At 41.8% G+C, this 26,813-nt stretch overlaps 2 protein-coding genes across 2 annotated transcripts; one reads left to right on the top strand and one right to left on the bottom strand.

The window, feature by feature from the left end:
• Positions 1–1,795: 1,795 nt before the first annotated feature.
• Positions 1,796–11,211, bottom strand: THAP7 (THAP domain containing 7). Its single transcript, XM_087722701.1, has 5 exons — positions 11,147–11,211; positions 8,249–8,328; positions 7,403–7,555; positions 4,652–4,768; positions 1,796–3,089 (listed from the first exon to the last, which is right to left on the bottom strand). Exons 2-5 carry the CDS (start codon positions 8,326–8,328, stop codon positions 2,534–2,536), a joined length of 906 nt encoding a protein of 301 aa, XP_087578827.1. The 5' UTR covers positions 11,147–11,211; the 3' UTR covers positions 1,796–2,533.
• Positions 11,212–12,771: 1,560 nt separating this feature from the next.
• On the top strand, positions 12,772–16,113 carry LOC148044024 (UPF0739 protein C1orf74 homolog). Its single transcript, XM_087722456.1, has 2 exons — positions 12,772–12,855; positions 14,944–16,113. The coding sequence occupies exon 2, from the start codon at positions 15,019–15,021 to the stop codon at positions 15,817–15,819; it is 801 nt and encodes a 266-aa protein (XP_087578582.1). The 5' UTR covers positions 12,772–12,855; positions 14,944–15,018; the 3' UTR covers positions 15,820–16,113.
• The last annotated feature ends 10,700 nt before the right edge of the window (positions 16,114–26,813 follow it).

Genomic DNA, 26,813 nt, shown 5'->3' with positions numbered 1-26,813 from the left:
GACAAATCTAGCATCTTATCCATTGAGCCACAGTGCCACCTCCTGGCATATGTAGACTTGGTCAAATATATCACTTTATCAAGGACTAAGAACACTGTTTCTCAACTTTGAAGTCCACAAATCGGAAAGCGGCTAAGATTGCAAAATATTGCACTAGAGCAGGACTTCATTGTTTCCAGCACGGCTATAAGCCAAGATCATGCTTCGTAAATAACTATATCAAACATAAAAGCAATTCTTTTATATTAAGAATAGGGTTGTAGGGTTTCCTGCCTAGGCAGGGGGTTGGACTAGAAGACCTCCAAGGTCCCTTCCAAATCTGCTATTCTATTCTATAGTTATAATTCTATTTATTCTGTATGTTATTCTTAGCAGCAATGTTCTACTGAACACAGAAATTGTTTTAGCTCCGAGGCAGACTTACCATATCAACCATGTCTATTTTTTTCCATTTTTTCTGGTGTTTTTTTTTTCATATTTGTTACAGATTTATTTTGTAGTTATTGTGTATCTTGGTACTTTTATTTTGTACTCTTTCTAAAATGATGGATAAATGAAACAAACTGAGCAGACTTAGCATATGAACTGAGCCAGTAGTCTAGCGGCTTAGAGCAGATACATGAAGCCATATATTTATGGCCTTCGAGAAATAATTCACCCCTGAAAATAATGTCTTTATCCTGTGTGAGCAACTGCAAAACCATTTGTCTTCTTTCCTGGGTCTTGACTACTCCTCTAGATCTGGGGTGTCAAACTCGATTTCATTCATCCTTCGCTATTTCCAGGAGAGCCCCTGTGGGCTAGATCTAAGCATCCCACACCCTGGATACCCCTGCTCTAGATTAAGACCTGGTATGTATTTAACTTAAGCTTTCTTCTGGAAACTTTTTTAACGTATAGAACATTTACTACCTTAACTGACTTATGGATTTATAAGACCTTGTCTTTGCTTCAGTGTTTGCCAAGCATAGCGTTTCTGGTTGATCAGGTCACTGTGAAAAGCAGTGTTTAGTTTATGATTTTCTACATATAGCTATACTGCAAGTTGCCCTTGTAATTTGTAGTAATTTGTAGTAAATTCAATATCTAGGAGACTACAAACTTCTTTTTACACAGGTCTTTAAAAAATTCAAAATTAGGGGAGAGATCATGTCAAAAATTCTGTTAAGGTTCCCTTAATTGGAAATAATCTCTAACACTACCACTCATTTGAAGATCTTTATGCAAAATAAAACTTCCACAAAAGAAAATTGGTGCATATTAGCTGAAATGAAGATACCCCAATGTTCAGTTTGTTTTATTATATTAAATATTAGTACATTGAAATCTACAAATTATAAGTCCCCACAATTTTTCTTATGCATTCTTCAACAAGAATATTATAAGCATACAACTGAGTAGAATTCCACATGTTCAGTTTTCCCTTCATAAGAAAAATGGCTTAGCTGTTGCTTTTAAAAAGTAAAAGCTAATCAATCAGAGGCATTTATTTATGAGGCCGACACTTGTACGTTAAGCCACAGAAATGATTTTACTTATTACTATTGTAATCAAATTTCTTAATAAAATTATATTAAAATGGTTTTACTTAGAGCTGAAGATCAGTCCCTTGATCCAGCAAGAGATTCTTGCACGCAAGTAATTTTCGAATTTCAAAACAGAATGAGAATCCAAAACATCTTGTATAGTGAGTAAAATATTCTGAGAAGTATTATGTAAGGAGCACATCTAGAAAAGTTCTTACTCAAAACATACAGGATTGACATAATTTGTGAACCAAAAGTTTCTCTTCATTATTAAAGTATTCTCCTGAAATTTTATTTAAATTAGGCTTCTCTCAGCTCCAGCAATTAGCTTTGCTTCAAGCTATGTCTAAATTCATGGCCTAGCAGCTTACGTACCAGAACAGGTAAATGTCTTGTAGAAAATTATCCCCCAGCAGACCAAGAATAAAGAGCCAATTTTTCTCTTTATGTAATTCAGATTTAAATCATTACCATATTTGTCTGGCAATATGATACATGCAAATGTATTGGTTTTGTTGAGTTTTGGTGTGACAAGTGAACCCCGCACCTGCGGGAATATGCTAGGAAGAAGTTTTTTTGTGATAATACTTGGTAAGATTTTCATACCATACAGCCTTATAACTTAAAGAAAAGCATCAAAAAGATTTTTCTTCTATTGGGCAACCATGACAATCTCTAAATTCAGGATGTCAAGCAGCTTTTTAAAAAGAAATACTATGACCCCTTTTGGGCAGCACCATAATGAAATCCTCAAAATAACTCTTTCCTGAATATCTGTCCTCCAGCAATCTTTCAACTGAGTTGGGAACATCCACTTTATACAAAAGAAATATTCCTGTACAAATATAAACACGAATGGTGAAGGGGAAACAGGGTTGCATGAAGTGGATTCCATGTTTGTAGAGCCCCAGGTTTTGCTACAATATACTTTGGAGATGGGAAATATGACAGCCCAAGTTTGCAACACCACCACCACGCAAAGCAAGGTAAGTTTGGGCCGAGGCAAGTCATTCAATGTCGTTCACTAGCTGCAATTCAAAGACCTGCAGGTGTTCCTTAAACCGTCGATGTGCATCGGCACTGTGTGGCCGCCGTTCACGCTGCAACTCACAGATGCGTAGGCGGAGTCTCTGTTCACGACGCCGGCAAGCTTGCAGCTGCCGCTGTGTTTTCCCTAAAGCATCAAGTGCTGCCTCGGCCCGTCTCTTCCACAGCAAGGCACTACCCACCTGGTAGCTGTGCTCATTCTGGATGTAGGCACCAGCTGGGGGTGGGAGTCGCAGCATGTAGAGGGAGAGAGAAACGGGTTGAGATGGATCCCCTACAGGTTCTGGGAGAGCGGGAGATGGAGAGGCCTCTTCTTGGCCAGTGGCAGCTGGTAACTGTTCCAGGGGTATGTCTGTCAGAGTGGCCAAATTCTCTGGTTCTGACCCTGGGAGATTCGGCTGGCTTCGAAGCTCACCGGTAGTGGGAGCAGCCCCAGGACTTGGCAGCTCTTGCACGGGGAAGCAAGAGACATCCATACACAATGGAGTTGACGACTCTGCATTGCGGCAGCCACAGCTGTGAAAAAGGGATAGAATCGAGGTCAGGTGAGAAGTAATAGCTACCTACATAAGGTGCGACACTGAGTAACCAGCAGAGGAAAACATGATTTCAGATGCAGGATGCCCATGCAGAACAGAGGTGGGTTGCTCCCATTTTGGGCTGGACTGGGCGAACTGGTAGTAGCAGCAGCGGGAGGCTCTGCTCACCCTCTTCTGCATCGCACGAGCACAAGCAAAGTGGTAGTAAAAAAAATTGGAAACCCACCACTGATGTAAAACATATTCTTCTTATAGGCCAGGGGTATTAAACTCAAGGCGCATGGGGTGCTTAAATCCAGCCCACGGGACCAGCCTGGAAATATTAAAGGACTGGTTCGCGGTGGCTCTGGCAGCTAAAACAGGCTGTGCACACACAAACACACCCAAGCCTTGTTTCCATTCTCCATGGCCTCCTGCAGCACTCTGCCGGCTGAGAATGGGTTCGAAAACTGCCCATACCATCTAGTACAGGTGTGTCTATCTCAAGTGTTTAAATCCGACTCACGGTGCTAGCCTGGAAATATTAAAGGACTGGCCCACGGTGCCTCTGGCAGTTAAAACGGGCCGTGTGTGCCCCCCCCCCCCAATCTCATTTTCATTTTCCAGGGCTTGCAGCACTCTGCCACCCGAAAACAGGCCTGCACAAAAACAGGCTCAATAACAGGCCATGTGCCCAAAAATGCAGCAAAAACTGTCTAAAAACTGCCCCCCAAAATGCGGCCTCTTGCAGCCCATTTTCGGCTAGCAGAGTGCTGCAGGAGGCCAGGGAAAACAAAAGCAAGCCATGGGGGCTGCGTGCAGACTCCCCGCACCCCGTTTTGGCCAGCAGGGTGTTGCAGGAGGCAGCTGTCTGGTCTACCCCACCCCACCGAGAATCTATTAATGGCTGAATAGATTATGCTTTTTACTCTTTATCAAGAAGTAAGCATCACCAAATGTACTGAGACCTACTTCTTTCGGTCTGTAATATGCACTCCCTCCCCCTGCCCAAAAGTGGGTGGAAATGTTTGTGCATCTTATAGAGAGAATGTTGCTGAAGCCCCCGCCCACCCTTCGGCTCCTGCCTCCCAGCAATTTGCCTCCTTAAAGCAAACAGCCTGATCAACTTCAACACAGCCTGATTTAGCATGAGCAGCTGATTGGCGGCTGAATCGGTCTCCCAGAATACTGCCTATCAGCTGTTCCTGGTTGCGGTGATCTGTCACCTATTGCCGCCTCTGCGCACCCCATTTTTGGCCTCTGTGCATCCTGTTTTCCACGTGTGCTGTTTGGCGGCAAAGGTGGGGACTCCTGCCGCCTGGAACGAGCTGAAAATGGGGTGGACGGAGCCGGCAATAGCCCGCAGAACAGCTAATCGTCGATATTGAAACTGACCAGGCTATTTGCTGTTTGCTGCAAGGAGGCAAATTACTGGGAGGCAGAGGCAGATTTTTTTTTTCTTGTTTTCCTCCCCGAAAGCTTAGGTGTGTCTTACAGTCAGAAAAATACAGTAAATATTCAGGATTACAGAGAACATGAGGTCAGAAGAGTAGGACTCACATCTGCTTCCGTTGATACTTTGCAAGTTTTGAACTGTTTAATTTAGACTTCCGGCGTGGCTTTGCATGAAGCTCAAATATCGTAGGAACAGCCCCTTCTTTGAGACGATGATAGCCGCTACAAAGGAAACAACCCCCACATATCAAAGTTGTTACTGGCTCAGAAACCCCGGTATCTGGACTGTAGATCGCTGGAGAAGGTAGATCTTCTGAGGGCTTTGGAATTAGCCATTTACATTCTATTTTGAGTATTATTTGTCCAGCTTTTGTACAGACCTATTAAATAAAGTAATTAATTTTGGCCACAAATAATTAGCTCTTTCCTTTCCTAATTCTGTTTGGTATCTACAACCCCAAAATCTTGTAATGAAATGTCAAGTTAAGTTATGATCAAGTTAAATATATGATATGTTTTGGCAATACTATCTAGTTCAGGGGTGTCAAACTCAAGGCCCGTGGGCCAGATCTGGCCTATGGGGTGCTTAAATCTGGCCCGTGGAGCCGGCCTGGAAATATTAAAGGACCGGCCTGCAGTACCTCTGGTGGCTAAAACAGGCCGTGTGCACCCCCCATGCCTCGTTTTCAGTCTCCATGGCCTCCTGTAGCACTCTGCCAACCGAAAACTGCCCCCAAACTGGCAGAAAATGGAGCCGCGTGTGGCCTGTTTTTGACTAGCAAGTGCTGCAGGAGGCCATGGAGACTGAAAACAAGGTGCGGGGGATCCTGCGTGCAGACCCTCTGCGTTCTGTTTTGGCTGGTATGATGCTGCCACAAGCAGATGTACCATCCCCCCCCTCTGCTGGCCCATGGAGAACTAATGCTGATCTGGCCCTCGAAGAAATCCAGTTTGACACCCTTGATCTAGTATAAGTAGTCAAGATCCTTTCAAGATCTCAATCACACTTATCGTGTTTCCCTGAAAATAAGACAGGGTCTTATTTTCTTTTGACCCCCAAAATAACTGTTTGGCCTTATTTTTGGGGAGGACTTACTATTTTTGAGGTGCAGAAGGCAGCAAGCATGGTCACCTCATGGCTGCTGCTCTGTTACAATATTTTTGGAGAGGGCTTATTTTAGCACATGCGCTCAAAAGCCCGATTGGGCTTATCATCCAGGGAGGTCTTATTTTCAGGGAAACGGTATTTTTTTTCAAATGAATTTACCAGGGTTGTTTTTGGTGGGGAGGGCAAGAGAAGAGTTCTGTTTTACTGTTATATACAAGTCTGTATAAGAATCTGACACTCTAGGAAAGAAAGAAAAAACCTTTGATTTCTGATTGGAAATCACATTCTAATTTTTCAGAATGTGAATACCTTTCAGGTCACTTTGACTTCCCTTCCTTAGCCTTACTCTCTGCTATCTTAGCAGGTAGAAACATGCGTCTCACCTTTTCTTGATCTGGAAGCTCAGCAGGATTAAGTCAGGTTAGTACTAATGTGACACTAGCTGCCATACCTAAAGATAAAGCAGGCATAGAAACAAACAGACGAAAAGCCATGGATCTTGTTTAAAAAAATCCTTTGGAAGATAGATAAGGAAGAGCCAAATCCTTAAAGAAATAAAGAAAAACATGTCACCTAAACAAAAAAAAAATGAACATGGGAAACTTCTCCTCAAATTCTGTCAATAGCTACTAGACGTGAAAACTAACAATGCAAGAATTGCTGCCAGTATTGTGAATCAATAAAGCAAGGACTTTTAGGCCCTGCAGCCCACTATCTCTTTGAGTCATCTTTGGAAGCAGGCGTGGCAACTTCTGCCTCTCTAGCTAGTGCCTGGCATATCATAGTTAAAAGGACATGGGTAAGTGAATGAGAATGTGACTGTGTGAGAAAGAAAGAAGTGAATTCTAGTCCTGCTTTTGCTGCCAAAGCCGGCTCGGTGATTTGGGTCAGTCACTCTTTTAACCCAACCCATCTCACAGGGCTATTGTGAAAAAAAAATAGGAGAAGGAAGGTATGTTTTCTACTATATATAAAAATAATAAAGACAGGATAAAAATAAGATTTGCTCTCACATTAAATTCACTTGGGGTGTAGCTGTTGACCAGGCCTATGAATGTGCGAGCAAGAGATCATAACAGAAACCTGGCTGGGAGTGCTTGTAGCACTTAGGCTTGTAGTTAAGTTTGAGAAATCAAAACAAATCCTAGAAAGGGCAAATGGTAAACCATTTTAAGAGCTACAGTGCCACAGTGGTTAGAGTGCAGTACTGCAAGCTATTTCTGCTGCCTGCAATTTGGCAGTTCGAATCTCACCAGACTCAAGGTTGACTCAGCCTTCCATCCTTCCGAGGTGGGTAAAATGAGGACCCATATTGTTGGGGGCAATATACTGACTCTGTCAACTGCTTAGAGAGGGCTGTAAAGTACTGTGAAGTGGTATATAAGTCTAAGTGCTGTTGCTATTTTCAAACTGCTGCCAAGAAAATTGCAGACTTGCCTACAAAAATCACCAGAGGCTGAACTTGACTTGAGTGAGACTGTTAACTTTTCAGCTTTAAAATGCATCTCAAGGTAATCCTTTGAGTTTGTGCACACCATTAGAATGGTTTGTGAGTGAGTTGTTTCCCATATTCATAGAATTTTTTTTAAAAAATGAATGAAAGTAAGATGGAACAGGTATACTGAAAGGACCATTCCTCTCCATTGGAAGGATATTGTCTATATTGTTGTACATTACTGTCCTACTTCAAACTGTCTACTTTAATTCTGCATGCTCTTTCATGTTTTTCAACTATTCGAATTACCTACCTGGTGCCCACTAGTTCAAAGCAATTCTTCTCAAAGTGCTTGGAGCAAAAATAAACATATTTAGAGGCAGGGTCCCAGACACCCTGCCCACTCATGTCTTTCCGTTGACAATTCTCCAACCATGTGGTTCGCCGTGGATTGTCCTTTGGCAATCTGGGAGAAGAGATATTAAGTGATTAACTCATTGGAGATCAGAAGCCACATGCAAGATTATGCATATCTTTTTCCCAAGCTCAAGTAAAATAGCTTTGATGGCAGTGTGACTACTGTATTTTTTCGGAGTATAAGACGCACCAAAATTATGAAGAGGCAAATTTTTTTAAAAAGTTTTTGCACTCTGCAGACCTCCCAAAAACGACCCAGTTTTTTGTCAAAAAAACAGCATGCATAGCCTTTAGGAGGCTTATAGAGTGTTCCTGGGGGCTGGGGGGGGGGGGGAAACGAGCAAAAAGCAGCCTGTTTTTCGCTCATTTTTGCCCCCAGGAGCACTCTGGAAGCCTCCTAAAGGCTATGCACAGCCATTTTTGCAAAGGTGGCACTGTTTCGGGAGGCCAAAATGTATTCAGGGTATAAGATGCATCCAGATTTTTACCCTCTTTTTTGAGAGAAATACAGTACCTTTGAAGGCCATCTAATGGGAGACTAGTAGTTTTCTTGTATAGTTGGTGGGCCTGAGGTCTGATCCAGCAGGGCACAGTGTATGTTCTTACATTCTTTAAAATCACTGATCCTACAAAGCTTGATTTTATGATGAGATGTTGCAATTTTAACAGACTAATCCTACCAACTTTAAGCTTCATATGGGAATAGAGTCTGCAAAAGGCAAAGAATGAAATAATTTCTCACCGATGAAAAGAAACGCCTCGGTTGCGTGTTTCAGGTGTATCACGGGTGCAACAGCCAGTAGCAGAGCAGTGACGGGGCATCTGCAAGAGGAAAAAAAACACCATATCATGTAACTCCCACTATTTTGAGGATCAAGTCATACATTTTTTTTCTTAAGAAGAGACAAGTCAAGTACCAAAAAAACTCCAGAACTTGGTTAAAGTCCCAATATTCTCTACCAGCAACTGTTGAAAGCAGAACTATGTAGTTTACAGAATGATTTAGAGCATGGGTGTCAAACTTGCCATGTCACGTTGCCGTCATGTGATGTTTCGCAACATTTTTCCCCTTCGCAGAGCTGAGTATGGCCTGCATGTGACCCATCTGGCCCATGGGATGCTAATTTGACACCCTTCGTTTAGAGCTACATTTTAATCAATGGAAGGATACTGAAATCACTGTATTAATTAGCTGTCAGAAGTATTGTTCATTCATTATTCTGGCTTGCAAAATATACCAGCAAATTGTGCAAACTGACACCTATCTTTTCAACATGTCTATGAAACTAAGACTCTGAAGAAGCTGAATATTTTGAGATATACTGTACTTCTATACCTTTTGTAAATTTTGGGATATTTGCGATAAAAATAAAGAGTAGAACTATTTTTTTTCCTGAGGTTTGGTAATGCACTGTATGCAATGCTAGATAAATCTATGGAAATCATCCCTGGGTGGGACAATGTACACTAGCATTAATTTTTAAAGATGAACTTCCATGCAATTCATATTTAAGGGAACCTTTAGGAGGAAGAATTCTCCTTGCTAAAAAATCCAGTCAGGTTGGCAACATTCTTCAAGATTATTTAGATTATTTACGCTTCCATTGCCTGCCATTTTAAGTACCATTGATGCTGCAGTCCCATGACTGGGTTTGCATTTTATTAAGCTCTGCTTTGAATAGGCCATGGTTTGTAGAATAAGCCACAACATAAATGCAACTTGCAAGAACAAGTTCATACAGCAGGTACAAATGCAACACAAGCAAGCACACCACATACTGCTTTATGTCAAGTCTCAACCTAGCTGCTGGATCTCTTAATAGGAAGAAGTGGGGTTGGGGAGACTTGCTTTGCGGATAAACTTCCACCTTATTTTTCTCATCCTTCCCATTACCTATCTCTCCCCCCCCCCGCCACTTATAACCTTGTTGCTTGTATCCCTACGATTTATATTCTTTTATTTGTTTCCTAGTATGATTCGATTGCTTATTTAGTAACCTCTGACTGTCACTAAGTGTTGCATCTTATGATTCTTGATGAATGTATTTTTTTTATTTTTATGTACACTGAAAGCATATACACAAAAAGAAAAATTCCTTGTGTCCAATCACACTTGGCCAATAAAAGAATTCTATCCTATTCTTCCATTCCATTCCATTCCGTATTTTCTGTTCTATTTCCTATTCCTTGTTCTATTCTATTCTTCCATTCCATTATTTCTATTCTATTCTTCCATTCCATATTTTCTATTCTATTTCCTATTCCTTGTTCTATTCTATTCTTCTATTCCATATTTTCTATTCTATTCTATTCTTCCATTCCATATTTTCTATTCTATTTCCTATTCCTTGTTCTATTCTATTCTTCTATTCCATTCCATATTTTCCATTCCGTATTTTCTATTCTATTTCCTATTCCTTGTTCTATTCTATTCTTCCATTCCATTCTTTCTATTCTATTCTTCCATTCCATGTTTTCTATTCTATTCTTCCATTCCATATTTTCTATTCTATTTCCTATTCCTTGTTCTATTCTATTCTTCTATTCTATATTTTCTATTCTATTTTATTCTTCCATTCCGTATTTTCTATTCTATTTCCTATTCCTTGTTCTATTCTTCCATTCCATTCCATTCTTTCTATTCTATTCTTCCATTCCATATTTTCTATTCTATTTCCTATTCCTTGTTCTATTCTTCTATTCCATTCCGTATTTTCTATTCTATTTCCTATTCCTTGTTCTATTCTATTCTTCCATTCCATTCCGTATTTTCTATTCTATTTCCTATAACTTGTTCTATTCTATTCCATATTTTTTATTCTATTCCGTTATGTGGAGAGAATATGAACTGGAGAGGCTAAATGCACCTGGCTGACCTTGAAAAGCTCAATAAATTTGGGGCTAGCTTGCATCTGGGTGGAGGCAGTGTAGCGGCAACTACTCACAGAAATAAAAATGTAAACGGTGGATAAATTCAAAAACATATATTCCCTCCCCCCCCCCCGTTAATTTCTATAAATGCACATTAGTATTCTTTTTTTAAAAAAAAATGCAGTAAAATGTAATGCATACGTTGCTGTATTTATATGACACAAGGTGCATGGAAGGGTTTGACATACAGAGATTAATATGGGACCCCTATGCCCATCAAGTGTTAAGACAGTCCTGGATGGGGGACCACCAGGAAAGCCGGGTCTATGAGGTACAAACAAAGTGGTCCTGAGGAGAGGGGCAAATGGGCACCCTCATCTCCACCACGTGCCAAGGAAACGTGCCACCGGGTGCCAACCCGGCTCTTAAGAGCCGCTATTTTAAAAGAAAGGATGGCGGGAAGCGCCTGAGGGAATTTCCCTCAGCCGCAAAAGCGGTGGGGGGGGGTGAGCATGGAGCACAATAAATGGGGCGTGGCTATCGCAGCCCGCGCTTTTCTCTCCCTCCCCTCTCTTACCCCCTCCCCCTTCCTAGAGGTCTCTCTGTCTGTGTGGGGGGGGGGAGAGAGCAGATGGCGTGACGGGGCCGGAGTGACACGACGCCTTACTCGGGGGGGGGGGGAAGCGCGCGCAAGAACAGCTACAGAAAGGGCATCCGTCTTCCCCCCCCCGCCCCTCCCCACTCTTTCTTTCTCAGTGGGTCGCCTCACCTCCCCACTCCCATTGCTCGAGACGCCGCCGCCGGCGCTGCCGCGGCTTGAAACCCGAAGCGGAAAAAAAAAAGAGAATCGGGGGATCTTCTCGCGAGAAACTAAAGCTCCCCTCCACCTCCGGGCGCGTACAGCTAGAAAATGTAGACATAGAAATAGTAGAGGCACCCAGACTCCCGTTCTTGAGGCGTTCTTTCTTTATACAGGAATGGTCGTACATGAAGATCTTTCCTTAGATGGGCCCCATCTGGACTGCCGAGAGGGAGGGGGTGGGAGGGAGTGGGCAATCCGTTAGATGGCCTCCATCTGGTAACCGAAAATACCTTAGCTGCCTTTCATTGGCTGTCTGGCTTTTTGTTAATTCTCAGATGGAGTAGCTCTGATCTTTTAGCCATTGGAAACACTGAGAGCATATATGCACTAAAGACAAAGTGTGTGTCCAATCACACTTCCATTCGTATTCTATTCTATTCCAATTCTATTCTGTATTCTCTATTCCATCCTATTCTCTATTCTCTTCTATTCCAACTTTGTATTCTCTATTCCATCCTATTCTATATTGTATTCTATTCCAGTTCTATATTCTCTATTCTGTTCCTATTCTGTATTCCATTCCTATTCTCTTCTATTTCAATTCTATTCTGTATTCTCTATTCCATCCAATTCCTCTATTCTATTCTATTCTATTCTATTCCAATTTTACATTCTCTATTCTATTCCTATTCCCTATTCCATTCCTATTCTCTTCCATTACAATTCTACTCTCTATTCTGTCCTATTCTCTATTCTATTCCCTATTTCATTCCTATTCTCTTCTATTCCAATTCTATTTTGTATTCTCTATTCCATCCTATTCTATATTCTATTCTATTCCGATTTTACATTCTCTATTCTATTCCTATTCTCTTCCATTACAATTCTATTCTCTATTCTCTATTCCATCCTATTCTCTATTCTATTCTATTCTATTCTATTCCATTCCAGTTCTCTATTCTATTCCCTATTCCATTCCATTCCTATTTTCTTCTATTCTAATTTTATTCTGTATTCTCTATTCCATCCAATTCCTCTATTCTATTCCATTTCTATATTCTCTATTCTATTCCCTATTTCATTCCATTCCTATTCTCTTCTATTCCAATTCTATTCTGTATTCTCTATTCCATCCTATTCTATATTCTATTCCATTCCAGTTCTATATTCTCTATTCTATTCCCTATTCCATTCCTATTCTCTTCTATTCTGTATTCTCTATTCCATCCAATTCCTCTATTCTATTCCATTCCTATTCTCTATTCCAGTCAATTCCTATTCTATTATGTATTCTCTATTCTATTTGTATTCCATTCCATAAACACCTTCATTTCTTTTATGTAATAAGGAAGCTGTTTACAAGAGTCTATAAAAGGCAGCCTAAGGTAGAAAAGACATCCTGTTTAAAAAGCAGCAAATGCGGGGGGGGGGGGGGGCATCTCCCTCCTTTAGTGCAGCTTCCTTTCCTTCTTTAGTTTGCCTGTTGTGCCTCTTCGTTTGGGAAGTGCTGCTCTCTAGACTTCCTATCTCTATAGACAGGAACCGGCTCTTCAGGAACTGCCCCTCCTTCTAGCCAATCCCCGCTTAAGCTGTTGCCTTCCGCCAATCAATCCCAGCCTCCTTACTTTCATTACCCCAAAACTGGGACCCATTAAAAGCTTCCGGGATGTGCAAAGGTGGGTTCTATTTTTTTATTTTTATTTAATTTAATATAAATAGAAAAAGCAACACAATCAATATCCATATAAACAGTGTGTTGTCTGTTTACAATTCTTTTGAGTAATAGTAGTAGTAGTAATAGCTATTTGGAAATTCTAAATTTATCAGACTTGAACATTCTGATTCTATAAAAAACCACCCTACTTGGAACAGCTTATATCCTATCCTCCGATGCCTAGGACACTGGCAGCAACCCGTATCAACCATTAACACCAGTCAGTGGAATTTGTGATACATTTTTGACTGTTCTGAGTTTCATGTTTAATGAAATAATAATAATATAATGATGATGTCTAGTTCAGTGATGTTGCAATACTGGTGATGAGTGAACTGAAGATGAACAGCAAGAAAAAAAATCACAAAGTACCGGGACTTGCAAATTGAAATTGAGCGACTGTGGAAAAAGAAATCATGTGTTGTTCCAATTGTAATTGGAGCCCTTGGAGCAATACCTAAAGGGCTACCTGGCTATTTGGAAATTCTAAATTTATCAGACTTGAATATTCTGATTCTACAATAAAACACCTTACTTGGAAAGCTGATATCCTCCGACGTTACCTTAACAGTTCCTAGGTCCTTCGTTAGGACTCAAGCTGTTGAGCTACCAACCAGCCCCAAAGGCTGTGAATCTCACCAAAGATTAACCACAAATAATACTAATAATATCATCTATTAGTAATTTCATAATGACAGCGCTCTTCCCTCATATTAATACATATCAATTGTTAGTACTAATCAAAATTAATAAGTTACAATAAGGAACCCTAATAATGAAATTAATCTTTCTCTTGTAATTTTTTAGAAGTTCTAACTTCTGTTTCTCTTATTTAACCATTGCTGGAACAGATCCCATATCTCAAAATATTCAGTGTCTTCCTTTTCTTTAAATTGAAGTGTTCGTTTGAAAGGCAGCTTCTTTTTTTTTTTTTTTTTAAAGTTGGATAGTGTGGATAATTCAAGGAGGAAAAGAAAAATATAAATCAAAACAATCCAAAAATATCAAATTCTCCTTAAGGGAGCATTTTTTTAAAATAGAATTTACAGGTAACATTGGAAAGATCAACCAATGGTTTGAAGATCTGATTACACTTGACGACTAGAAGCAGATTGGCTTATATAGATTGTTCTTTTTTCTATTATAAAGGCAATAAAATTGCATTAAATCCCCAAAAGTGGCTTTTTGTACTTAGTGCATTTTTTAAACCAAGATGTTACATCTTCAAGGCATGTGATCCTGTCCACCATTAAAACCTTTCCAAGCAACTTGCATGAATCCAGTGTCTCCCCCCCCTCCCACTTGGAACTGAACCTAATTGCTTACTGTGGAGAAAAAAAATCCACCCAATGACTTTGATTTGAATGAGATGTCACTTGTAGATGCAATATGAACCTTATCCAGACTGCAGTTAAGGCTGAGCATCCATTCTTTCCTGAAAACCTTTCTAAACAGGTTTGCTTTTCTGAACTTGATACTGCATTTTTCAGAGTATAAGATGCACCTTTTCCCCTCAAAAAAAGAGGCTGGGTGCGTCTTATACACTGAATACAGCATTTTTTGCCTCCCGAAACTCCGCCACCTTCACCAAAATGGCTGTGCATAGCCTTTAGGAGACTTTCAGAGTGCTCCTGGGGGCTGGGGAGGGCAGAAATGGGCCCGTTTTTTGCCCCCACATCCCCCAGCAGCACTCTATAAGCTTCCTAAAGGCTATCCAGGCCCCCCCTCTCTTTTTTGACAAAAACCGGGCCCATTTTTGCGAAAAACAGGCCGTTTTGGGGAGATTTGCAGAGTGCAAAAACTTTTTTTAAAATTTTTCCTCTTCAAAACCTTGCTGCGTCTTATACTCTGAAAAATACGGTATGTATAATTCTCTATGACAGTCGTTTCAGAATGAATTACATGTACGAAACTTTCCATTGCTCCTTCCCCTCACGTATCATCCTCTTTATTATTTCTTTGTTTAATTTATTGACTCATTTATAAAAATGAAACTGCATGGGTTACTTTTGTAACATAACCTTGAATTGGTGTTTTACTATTTCCTAAGGCTTGGCTGAAGCAGCAGATATCTAAAAGCTAGCGGACCGTTTAGTATTCCGGGAGTTCCTTAATCGAGCTATGAATGGCGGAGCAATTGGCCCAACTCCTCATTAAGGCAGCTCAACATCATCTTAGCACTGGAAAGAAGAAAAGGTTATCATCTTCGGCCTCCTTGAATGTAGCTGGGGAGGTCCTGGCAGTAGCAGCTGGTTTGAAACCAGCTTTTCTGTACGATTACAATTCTGCAGGGACTCCTCAGATCCTGGACTACGTTCGACACCTTCAAACTAACCTTCAACTTGCATGTCGGCTGCATATTCTTAATATAGCCGAGAATGTTCTAATCGTCAACTTGGAACTGATGTGTCTGTGTCTGGAGTCAGTCCTGCTTAACAATAATGTCACCTTCATTGACGTCTCTGCTTTTAGACCAAATCCTACTTTTTCTAACCCAGAAAATGTGAACCTTATAAAAATCCATCTGTCGGAGATATTGCGTCATATTAAAGCGTTAACGGAAGATACTTCCCGGACAATATCTTCAAGCGAACTCTTCTCGACGGAATGGAATTTGTGTACTCTATTTGGTGTCTTGCTCGGGTATCCAGCGTCCTACAATTTTCCTAATCAGAAGAGTTCTGATAATTGCCTTACACTAGTTCCGCTGAGAGTGTTTACGGTTCAAGCCACATTTTGTACGGTCAACAGCGATTTCAGAGTTCGGTTTTATTCCTTCAGCGTCCCAGAACTCTTGTATCCGGACGTGAAAACGAACCTCAGCGCATGGTGTGAAAAACTCACAGTTGCTTTTAAAGCTCAGAAAGAATTTGCTGATCTCTGCATTGCAAGCGAGGTGGTTGCTCTATCAGCGGTAGCCTTGTAAATATGGATCTCGGTTTAGAGACAGATAACAGTGCTTCTCCACAGTATTCTACTGATTCTGTTTAAAAGCTTCAGAACGGGGGCAGTTTGGAAGCATAGTTCTAGCAATTACCATATCTTTCGGAGTATAAGACGCACCCCCCCCCCAAAAAGAGGGTGAAAATCTGGGTGTATCTTATACACTGAAGACAGCATTTTTGCCGCCTGAAACCCCACCCCCTTCAAAAAAAATGAACCTGCATAGACTTTGGGAGGCTTGCAAAGTGCTGGGGGCTAGAGAGGGCAAAAACGAGTGAAAAATGGGCCATTTTTTGCACGTTCACACCCCCCCCAGCACTCTACAAGCCTCCTAGGCTGTGCATGGCCATTTTGGGGGGCAAAACCCGCCATTTTTTGCTCGTTTTTGATCCTACCCCCGAGCACTTTGCAGGCCTCTCAAACTCTTTCACCAAAAAAAATGAGGTGTGCAGAGGGTTTGGGAAGTCCAGAGCGTGAAAACTTCTTTTTTGTAATGTACCTCTTCAAAATCTTGGTGCGTCTTATACTCTGAAAAATGTCAAGTGTTTTACACAAATATGCAGTTTTCCTTTCAGCAGCGTTCACGATATCCTTCGCACTTAAATTTCCAAGAATCTTTCAGGTTAGCATACTTTTCCAGGAGATATTAACTGATCTGTTCTAAATTCCAGGCAAAAAGAATTCAGTGCCTTTGTCCAGCTGGACTAGGCAATGATTTCAATTCCGTTATGGTCAAATTACTGTATTTTTATGAGTATAAGATGCCCCAAGATTTTGAAGAGGCAATTTAAACATTATTTATTTATTTATTTATTAGACTTATATACCGCTTCATAGGGCTTTCAGCCCTCTCTAAGCGGTTTACAATTTTTTTTTAGCAAATTGAGTCAGCAACTTGCCCCCACAGTCCAGGTCCTCATTTCACCCACCTCGGAAGGATGGAAGGCTGAGTCGACCTTGAGCCAGTGAGATTTGAACCACTGAACTGCAGATCACAGTCAGCTAAAGTGGCCTGCAGTACTGCACCCTAACCACTGCGCCACCTCGGCAAAAAAAATTATTTTTTTTGCACTCTGCAGACCTTCCAAAAATGGCCCATTTTTTGCAAAAACAGGCCCGTTTTTTGTTAAAAAAAATGGCATGCATAGCCTTTAGGAGGCTTATAGAGATTTTGAGGAGGCAAATTAAAAAAAAATTGCGCTCTGCAGACCTCCCAAAAATGGCCCATTTTTCGCAAAAACGGGCCCGTTTTTTGTTTTTCAAAAAGGGGGCATGAATAGCCTTTAGGAGACTTGTAGAGTACTCCTGGGGTCTAGGGGCAAAATTGAGCAAAAGGTGGCCCGTTTTTCAGTAATTTCTATCCTCCCCAGCCCCCAGGAGCACTCTGGAAGGCTATGCGTGGCCATTTTTGCAAAGGGGGAGGGATTTCAGGAGGCAAAAAGATGCTGTATTCAGTGTATAAGATACACCCAGATTTTCAGCCTCTTTTTTGAGGGAAAAAGATGAGTCTTATACTCCGAAAAATATGGTAAGTGAATTGAGGAATTTAAGATTTTTGAAACTGTAAGAATGGCTATTGTGTCAGTGGTTATGGAGATCAATGATACATATGGATAGGCATACAAACAATATTTGTTGCTTCGGTTTAATAGTAATACAAAAACTAACCAATACACAAAACCAAGCAGACAACCTCCTTCAGTACAATACACAATTCTTAATTTTACAAGACATTTTAAAATTGAAATACTAACCATTTGGGATAATTTTGACTGCTATAATGCAATCAATATAATAGGCAAATAAGACAAGGTATGTTCAAGGTGTAAAGTTGCTTAAATTACGATGGTGCTGTTCCCATGATTAACATTATGGTAGGAATCCAAAGATCATGATTTCTCTGGGAAAAAAAGAAAACGTTTTGAGATAAATTGATTATAAAGTACATAGTCCGGAAAAAAAATTACTCCTGATCATGCAATGACAGCTTCTATTCTGCTTTCATATTGTTATTTTAGTCCACAGAACCTTCTATCTCTCTTTAATTAAAATATATGTATTGGAAGTGATTTGATTTGATTTTTGATTTTATTATATTTATATGCCGCCCTTTTCCCCCCGAAGGGGACTCAGGGCGGCTCACAATTCAAATCAGGGAAGGGGGGTACAGACAGAAAATGAAAGACGAAACATAACAATACATAATTTAAAAACACACAACAGTCATACCATTCGAGACGGGGGCAACAGCTCTTTAGCCCCAGGCCTGTCGGAACAGCCAGGTTTTAAGGGCTTTGTGGAAGGCCTGGAAGGTGGTGAGGGTTCGAATCTCCACGGGGAGTTCGTTCCAGAGGGTTGGAGCAGCCACAGAGAAGGCTCTCCTCCGGGTAGTCGCCAGTCGACACTGGCCGGCGGATGGAATTCGGAGGAGGCCTAATCTGTGGGATCTAATGTGGGGTCTAGTGGAGGTGATTGGCGGCAGGCAGTCTCTCAAGTACGTGAAGTAAAGTGTCTCTTCCCGCCCTACAATGGCAAGAAAAAAAGGAAAACTACACAGTAGAGTTGATGCTGAAAATAGCTGAATTATGATTATAATCAATGTTATTCACTACTTTGGTAAAAGTATTATCTTAAAAGCTACATTTCATAGACACACTGCAGCGACACAAGGTGAATATTTTGTTCAGGGTTCTCCAGAAAATTACAAGTGTATAAAAGGACTTTATTTATTAATCTCATTTCTACACCAATCCTCTTATTTAAGTGACACTGGACAGGTTTAATATACAAAAAAAATTATACCTAATTTAAAAATAGCCAATTTGTATGTCCTAGGCTTGCCATGCAGTCTCCTTAATAGTTAATGTAACATCACTGTAGTGGCCCAGCAGGAGCCGTTGGAGATGCCACCAGACTCCAACAGCGAGGGGCCCTCTGAGTCAGCTCTGGAGGATGTGGAGGACCCTGGACAGGGTTCCGACTCCGAGCAGGGCGCAGAGAGGCTGGTTGGCCACCAGGTGGCACCTGAGCCTTGGACCAGTGGGGAGGAGACAAGGGAGAGTGAGCCAGACGCCAGTAGTGAGTTGTTCCTGGATGCACGCCATTGAAGAGCTAATAGGCATCAGGAACAGTTGCACAAGTACAGGAGGTAATTGCGCTCAGCTGGTGGTCATTAGGCTCCTCTCCAGACTATACAAAGACTCCTTGTGCACACACCCCTCTTTGCAGAAGTCAACGCAGGATTGAATGTCGGAGGACATTACTGTGAGCTTGGCAGGCTGGATTGCTGCCAAGCCTTATCTGTGCTTATTGTTGCCCAAGCTTGTCTGTGTCGGTTTGCTGCCAAGGACCTGCTGTCTGTTAATTAAATGCCATAACTTATCTCTGGCTCGGAGTGTGTGTTGGTGTGGGGCAGGGGGGGGGGGGCAGAACACATCACCATATCTTTATTTTGCTGGATATATACGCATTTTAATTTTTGAAACATCCAAATTGAAATCCATGAGCAAGGCACCAAAACGAAGAAGGTGGGCTACAACAATTTTGCCAACCAACCGTACCTTGGCATTTCTCTCCGCCGCACTTTTCCAGATGCTGGATCAGGGGGACGAACCTAGGTTTGCTGCCCATTGCACCTAGGAATCAAAAAGCTGAGAATGAATGTTTGTGCTACAACCAGCCAGCTCCCTAGATAGGCCTCCTGCAAACTCCATGTCTCAAGGAGCCTGGTTGAACTTTTGCCCGGCATGCCACTCACTGAGAAGGAGGGTGGGGTTGGAGCTAAGTGGCAAAGCTACCGTATTTTTTGGAATATAAGATGCACTGGAGCATAAGACCACCAAGATTTTGAAGAGGCAAATAATAATAAAAAAAAGTTTTTGCACTCTGCAAAACTCCCCAAAACAACCCATTTTTAGCAAAAATGGGCCCGTTTTTTCTATTAAAAAAAATATGGAGTGTCGTCAAAATGGTTACTGCGTAACACGCATGGGAATTCGCTTACGTGCCCTTCAAATGGCACAAGATGACAAATTAAAAGCACCAGGCCTTGAAAAATTTGTTGCGTCAGCAGGATGGTGTACCCGCTTCATGAATAGGTTTGCCCTATGTTTGCGGCAAAGAACAAAGATTTCACAGAAGTTGCCAAAAGACCTTGATGAAAAAGTGATGTCATTCCATTCATTCATCATAAAACAAAGAAGGATCCATAACTATGACCTGGGAGATATTGGAAATATGGATGAAACACCTATGACCTTTGATCTTCCAAGCAACAGAACTGTGGCAAGTTTGGGAGACAAAACTATTTTTCTCAGAACCACAGGAAATGAAAAAAAACATTTCACAGTTGTTCTGTCATGTTTGGCTAATGGAACTAAGCTGCGGCCTGTCATTATTTTTAAAAGAAAGACCTTGCCTAAAAAGGTCAAATTCCCACCACGAATTACAGTGCGCGCACATATTAAAGGCTGGATGGATGAAGACGGAACAAAAAAATGGCTGGAAGAAATTTGGAAAGAACGACCAGGAGCAGCCTTAAAGAAAAAACCATCATTGCTAGTTTGGGATATGTTCAGAGCCCACACATCTGATGACATAAAAAAAATGGCAAAATCTTCTCAAGTTACTTTGGCCGTTATTCCAGGTGGGCTTACATCTGTATTGCAACCGCTAGATGTGTGTTTAAATAAACCTTTTAAAGACCGTGTGAGAAAGATGTGGCATGAATGGATGTCATCTGGTCAAGCCCGACTGACAAAAGGTGGAAATCTGATGAAGCCCGACATAGAATTGATAGCAAAGTGGGTTTGTGATGCATGGGAAGAGATTCCGGAGGACATGGTGCAACACGCCTTCAAGAAATGTGGCATTAGTAATGCTATGGATGGCAGTGAAGACAGCGCTTTGTATGAGAACGAAGAGAGAGAGAGCTGTGATGGTGATGACTGCGAACTCAGTGATGATGACAATGTCTATGCTGATAACCTCACACCAGCTAATGCCGAAGCTCTGTTTGGACATACAGAGGAGGAGGAGGAATCCAGTTTTGAAGGATTTTAACTCTTGTGTTTTAGCTTGGTTGCTGAATGAGCTAAGGTTTTTGTACTTTTAAAGTTATTGTTGATACCATATTGTTTTTATTGACCCTCTTTTCCACTTACAGAGCTAGTTTACTGTTTTTCTTTGAAATAAATATTCAAAAACATTATTGGTATCTATTTTTATTTTTGAAATTTACCGGTAGCTGCTGCATTTCCCACCCTAGGCTTATACTCGAGTCAATAACTTTTCCAGTTTTTTGTGGTAAAATTAGGTGCCTCGGCTTATATTCGGGCCGGCCTATACTCGAGTATATACGGTATACTGCACCTAATGTGGGGGAATTACAACCTAATGTTGGGGAACTACAACCTAATGTGGGGGTAACTATACTGCCAACCTAATGTGGGGGAAAATAAGATATATGCAAGATAAGATATATGCAGTGTGCATAGGAATTTGTTCATAGTTTTTTTTTAACTATAGTCCGGCCCTCCAACGGTCTGAGGGACCATGAACTGGCCCCCTGTTTAAAGAGGAGACAAGTGCAGTAAGTACTGAGTGACAGTGAGACAGGAGCAGATACTGCAGTGATGGACAAGTTTTTGAAAAGGAAAGAACTGGACTCTGAACAAAATTCACAGCCAGATGAGAGCCCAAGTATGAGTGGGGATCAAAAGAAGGCAAAGATGGTTAGCTCAAGCAAATTCTCTGGCACAAGGCAATATAGCGAAAGCTATATTTCATTTGGATTTACTTTCACTGGAGATGCACAGAAACCAACTCCACTGTGCGTGGTGTGTGGTGAAAAGCTATCTAACAGTGCTATGGTCCCAAGTAAACTTAAACGCCATCTCCAAACGAAACACCCTTCGCTTCAAAATAAGAATGCGGACCATTTTGTTCGCCTGCGTGAAAACACGGAGAAACAGGCAACTTTCATGAGAAAAACCACAAAGGTAAACGAAAGAGCTCTTAAAGCTAGCTATCAAGTTGCTGAACTTATAGCCAAGTCAAAAAAGTCGCACACCGTGGCAGAGACATTAATACTTCCCGCCTGCAAAGCTATCGTAGAGGAGATGCTAGGACCTGAAGCAGCTAAGGAAATAGCCAAAGTCCCACTCTCAGACAACACAATTTCCAGACTCATTAATGACATGTCTGCAGACATCAAAAGTGTGGTTTTGGAAAAGATCCGTATCAGTGAGAAATTTGCATTGCAACTTGGCGAGTCTACTGATATCAGTGGACATGCTCAACTTTTGGCCAATGTGCGTTTTGTGGATGGCGATGCAATTAGAGAAAACTTCTTTTTTTGCAAGGTATTGCCAGAAAAAACAACAGGAGAAGAAATTTTTCGGGTCACATCAGAATACCTTGAACAAGGAGGACTTAAGTGGGAAAACTGCACAAGTGTCTGCACCGATGGAGCTGCAGCCATGGTCGGGCACACCAAAGGGCTTTGTAAGCAGAGTGAAGGAAAGAAATCCAGATGTGATTGTTACACATCGTTTTTTACACCGTGAGGCCCTCGTAGCCAAGACTTTACCAGCAGACCTAGTTCCTGTGTTGGATGATGTTGTGCGCATGGTAAACTTTGTAACGTCACGACCCGTGCAACGTCGCATATTTGCAGCTTTGTGTGAGGAGATGGGAGCGAAGGATAAAACCTTGCTGTTTCATACGGAGGTCCGGTGGTTGTGGCAAGGTCTTGGTTCGTGTGGGGAGGAACTTAAAGTGTTTCTGACAAATGAGAGGTCAGATTACGCAAAGCTGCTTGCAAGTGATGAGTGGGGTGCAAGGCTGGCATACCTGGCAGATATTTTTCATCATCTGAATGAACTGAACACACGAATGCAAGGCCGAAATGAAAACCTGCTTACAAGTACAGATCAAATAAATGGATTCCGTTCAAAGGTGCAACTCTGGCATCAACACATGGAAAGTGGCAATCTTGAAATGTTGACACTCACCAAGCAATGGCAAGGTGTTCACACTGCTGCACTGTGTGAGATAATAGTTAAACATTTAAAAACTCTTGAGGAGAAGTTGTCATTTTATTTCTCTTCAGTCTCCACTGAATGCAACCACATAGACGACCAAACCATCCACATTCAAAATGAACCAATTGAAGCTGTTGATCATTTCACCTACCTTGGCAGCAACATTACGGGAAATGGAGATGTTTCTTCAGAAATAAGTGCTAGAATTCAAAAAGCAACAATTGGCTGGAGCTCACTCAAGAAACTCTGGGCTAGGAAAGACATTCGCCTGAAAACCAAAGTCCGTATATACAAGGCTGCTATCATACCAACGTTATTATACGGTTGTGAAACCTGGCCAATAAAAGTTGCTCATCAACACAAACTGGACTTATTTCAAAACCGTTGCTTGCGTAGACTTACGAAAATCAAGTACTCTGAAAGAATATCCAATGCTGAAATCCACCGAAGATGTGATATCAATGAAAATGTATCTGCCATTATAGAACTTAGACGCTGGCGCTGGCTAGGCCATACATTGAGAATGCCAGATAATCGAATCCCAAAAATTTCCCTGCTTGCAGAGCCTGGTCCGACCTGGAAACGGCCAAAAGGAGGTGTTCGTCTAACCACTCTGCGTCACTTCAAACGGAAAGCCGAAGATATAGTCATGCGCCCATTCAATCTTAGCCGAAAATCATATAATAGCGACTGGCTGCACCACCTGACAACCCTAGCCCAGGACCGAAAACAATGGCGTCAAATTTCCATGGAAGTCGCCTATACCCACGATGGGTGAAGAGGCGTCAAGTACAAGTACAAGCTGCGGGAGGAACTTAAAGTGTTTCTGACAAATGACAGGTCAGATTACGCAAAGCTGCTTGCAAGTGATGAGTGGGGTGCAAGGCTGGCATACCTGGCAGATATTTTTCATCATCTGAATGAACTGAACACACGAATGCAAGGCCGAAATGAAAACCTGCTTACAAGTACAGATAAAATAAATGGATTGCGTTCAAAGGTGCAACTCTGGCATCAACACGTGGAAAGTGGCAATCTTGAAATGTTCACACTCAGCAAGCAATGGCAAGGTGTTCACACTGCTGCACCGTGTGAGATAATAGTTAAACATTTAAAAACTCTCGAGGAGAAGTTGTCATTTTATTTCTCTTCAGTCTCCACTGAATGCCTTGACTGGGTTAGGGACCCTTTTAGCTCAGCATCAATTGGTGGAAAGGACATGACTTTACAGGAGCAGGAGGAACTAACTGAACTGAGACAAAATCGTGGTTTCAAGCTAAGATTTGCTGATCTACCTTTGGACAGTTTTTGGTTGGATACTGCCAAGGAGTTCCCCGTTCTGGCAAACAAAGCTATTTTGACATTGCTCCCATTTTCCACTACATATCTGTGTGAGATGAGCTTTTCAAGCCTGACTGCTATGAAAACTAAAGACAGAGAGAGACTGAGAGCTGTTGATGAAGAGCTACGTGTGTGTCTTTCTTCGATTCCTGCCAGAATATCAGCTTTGTGTTCAGAAAAACAGGCCCAGGTTTCGCACTGAGTAAGTAAACAGAAATATGAACAATTATAAAATAATTTCTTTTTGTTTATTTGATTCCTATTCAAGAGAATTACTTTATATATAGTCAATATAGGCACTGAGTTAATTTTTTTAAACATTTTCTAATGGTGGTGTGCCTCGTGATTTTTTTCATGAAAAAAGTGTGCCTTTGCACAAAAAAGGTTGAAAAACACTGCTCTAAAGCAGTGGTCCCCAACCCCCGGTCCGCGGACCGATGCTGGGCTGTGGAGTACCTGGCACCGGGCCGCGCAGCGGCCGGGGACCATGATCGCTGCAGTGGCCGGGGGCCATGATCACTGCAGTGGCCGGGGGACATGATCGCTGCAGCGGCCGGGGGACATGATCGCTGCAGCGCAAAGGCTCCTGGGCCATGCGCAAAAGCTCCTGGGCCGTGCGCAAAGGCTCCAGGGAAGAGAGCCCCGCGCTTATTTGGCCCCTGCCGTTCTCCGGAAAAATAGTTATTTCTCTTTATAACAGATGTCGTTAGAAAGTTTCCTTGGGAAAAAGAAAAGACCCAGTGAAGAGACAGAAGAAGAGCCTTCAGCATCAAAGAAACATAAAACTTTTAACAGACAATACAATGAGTCCTACTTGAAATATGGATTTATCGGGATAGGTGATTCCAACGCGCCAACCCCGCTCTGCATAGTTTGTGGTGAGCGGCTCTCTAATGAGGCAATGAAACCCTCAAAACTGCTTCGCCACTTGAATGCCAAGCACCCTGGATTAAAAGACAAACCCCTGCAGTATTTTGAAAGAAAAAAAAGGGAACACGAAGGACAGAAGATATTTCTGAGGGCCACCACAGCAATAAAGGAGAATGCTCTGAGAGCATCATATTTGGTGGCTAACCGTATTGCTAACGCTAAAAAGCCATTCACTATCGGTGAAGAATTGATCTTGCCCTCCACTAAAGACATTTGTCGTGAACTTTTAGGAGAGGCTGCTGTAAAAAAGGTAGCAAATGTGCCTTTGTCGGCTAGCACCGTGACTAGGCGCATTGATGAAATAGCTGAAGACATTGAGACACAATTGTTGGAGAGGATTAATACATCACCGTGGTACGCACTACAGGTTGATGAATCTACAGATATCGACAACAAGGCAATACTACTTGTTTATGTGCGATATCTTTATCGGGAGGATGTGCATGAGGATTTATTATGTGCACTATCTTTGCCAACCAACACCACAGGAGCAGAACTGTTCAAGTCACTGGATGGTTATATATCAGGACAACTAAAATGGTCCTTTTGTGTCGGCATATGCACAGACGGAGCTGCTGCCATGACCGGACGGCTGTCTGGTTTAACCGCTCGGATTAAGGAGGTTGCACCTGAGTGCGAATCTACACATTGTATCATTCACAGGGAAATGCTGGCAAGCCGAAAAATGTCACCAGAATTTAACAGTGTATTTAATGATACGGTTAAAGTTATTAACCACATCAAAGCAAACGCCCTTAACTCGCGTCTATTTGAGCAGCTTTGTGAGGAGATGGACACAGAGCACAGATGCCTTCTCTTACACACAGAAATAAGATGGTTATCCAGAGGCAAATCACTATCCAGGGTGTTTGAATTAAGAGAGCCATTGCAAAGATTTCTCTCAGAAAAGAAGTCACCAGTGGTGGTATGGCTTGCAAAACTGGCTTACCTGTGTGACATATTTAGCCTGCTCAATGAACTCAATCTGTCCCTTCAGGGGAAAATGACAACTGTTTTCAAGTTGGCTGACAAAGTAGCTGCATTTAAAGCCAAACTGGAGTTGTGGGGACGGCGTGTGAACAGAGGCATTTTGGACATGTTTCAGACATTAGCGGGGATTTTAGGAGAGACTGAGCCTGAGCGTTCATTCTCCCAGTTGGTGCACGATCACCTGTCTTTGCTTTTAGAAGAGTTTGAGCGCTACTTCCCAACCACAAAAGACCCACGAACTGGTAAGGAATGGATCCGCGACCCATTTGTCAACAAACCAGACGAATGTAGCATGTCTGTACAAGAAGAAGATCAACTGCTGGAGATTGCAAATGACGGCGGCCTTAAAACTGCATTTGAGACAACAACTCTGCCGGTGTTCTGGATTAAAGTCATGGCGGAATATATCCTGAGATTGCCGCTACAGCTCTTAAGTCCCTTTTGCCTTTTCCAACATCCTATCTGTGTGAAGCGGGGTTTTCTGCAGTGACAGCAACCAAAACAAAACAACGGAATAAACTGGACATAAGCAAGACACTTTGGGTGTCATTGTCTCCTATTACCCCCAGATGGAACCGTCTCGTTGCAGAAAAACAAGCTCAGGGTTCTCATTGATTCACTAGATTCTAGTAACTAGAGCGCTTAGTTAAAGTTTAACTGTTAAAATGTTAAA

The sequence above is a fragment of the Thamnophis sirtalis genome, unplaced genomic scaffold (assembly GCF_051295495.1).
Source record: "Thamnophis sirtalis isolate CommonGarterSnake01/CBP01778 unplaced genomic scaffold, rThaSir2_p1.2 scaffold_9, whole genome shotgun sequence".
NCBI lineage: Eukaryota > Metazoa > Chordata > Lepidosauria > Squamata > Natricidae > Thamnophis > Thamnophis sirtalis.
This window is presented reverse-complemented; position numbering and strand designations above follow the sequence as displayed.

Bases quoted from the DNA above. Each gene is read 5' to 3' on its own strand.
- LOC148044024 (XM_087722456.1), top strand. From the start codon at position 15,019: ATGGCGGAGCAATTGGCCCAACTCCTCATTAAGGCAGCTCAACATCAT.
- THAP7 (XM_087722701.1), bottom strand. From the start codon at position 8,328: ATGCCCCGTCACTGCTCTGCTACTGGCTGTTGCACCCGTGATACACCT. The intron at 7,556-8,248 runs GTGAGAAATTAT...CTCTTCTCCCAG, and splicing joins CGAGGCGTTTCTTTTCATCG to ATTGCCAAAGGACAATCCAC. The intron at 4,769-7,402 runs GTAGGTAATTCG...TTTCCTTTGTAG, and splicing joins TTTGAACTAGTGGGCACCAG to CGGCTATCATCGTCTCAAAG.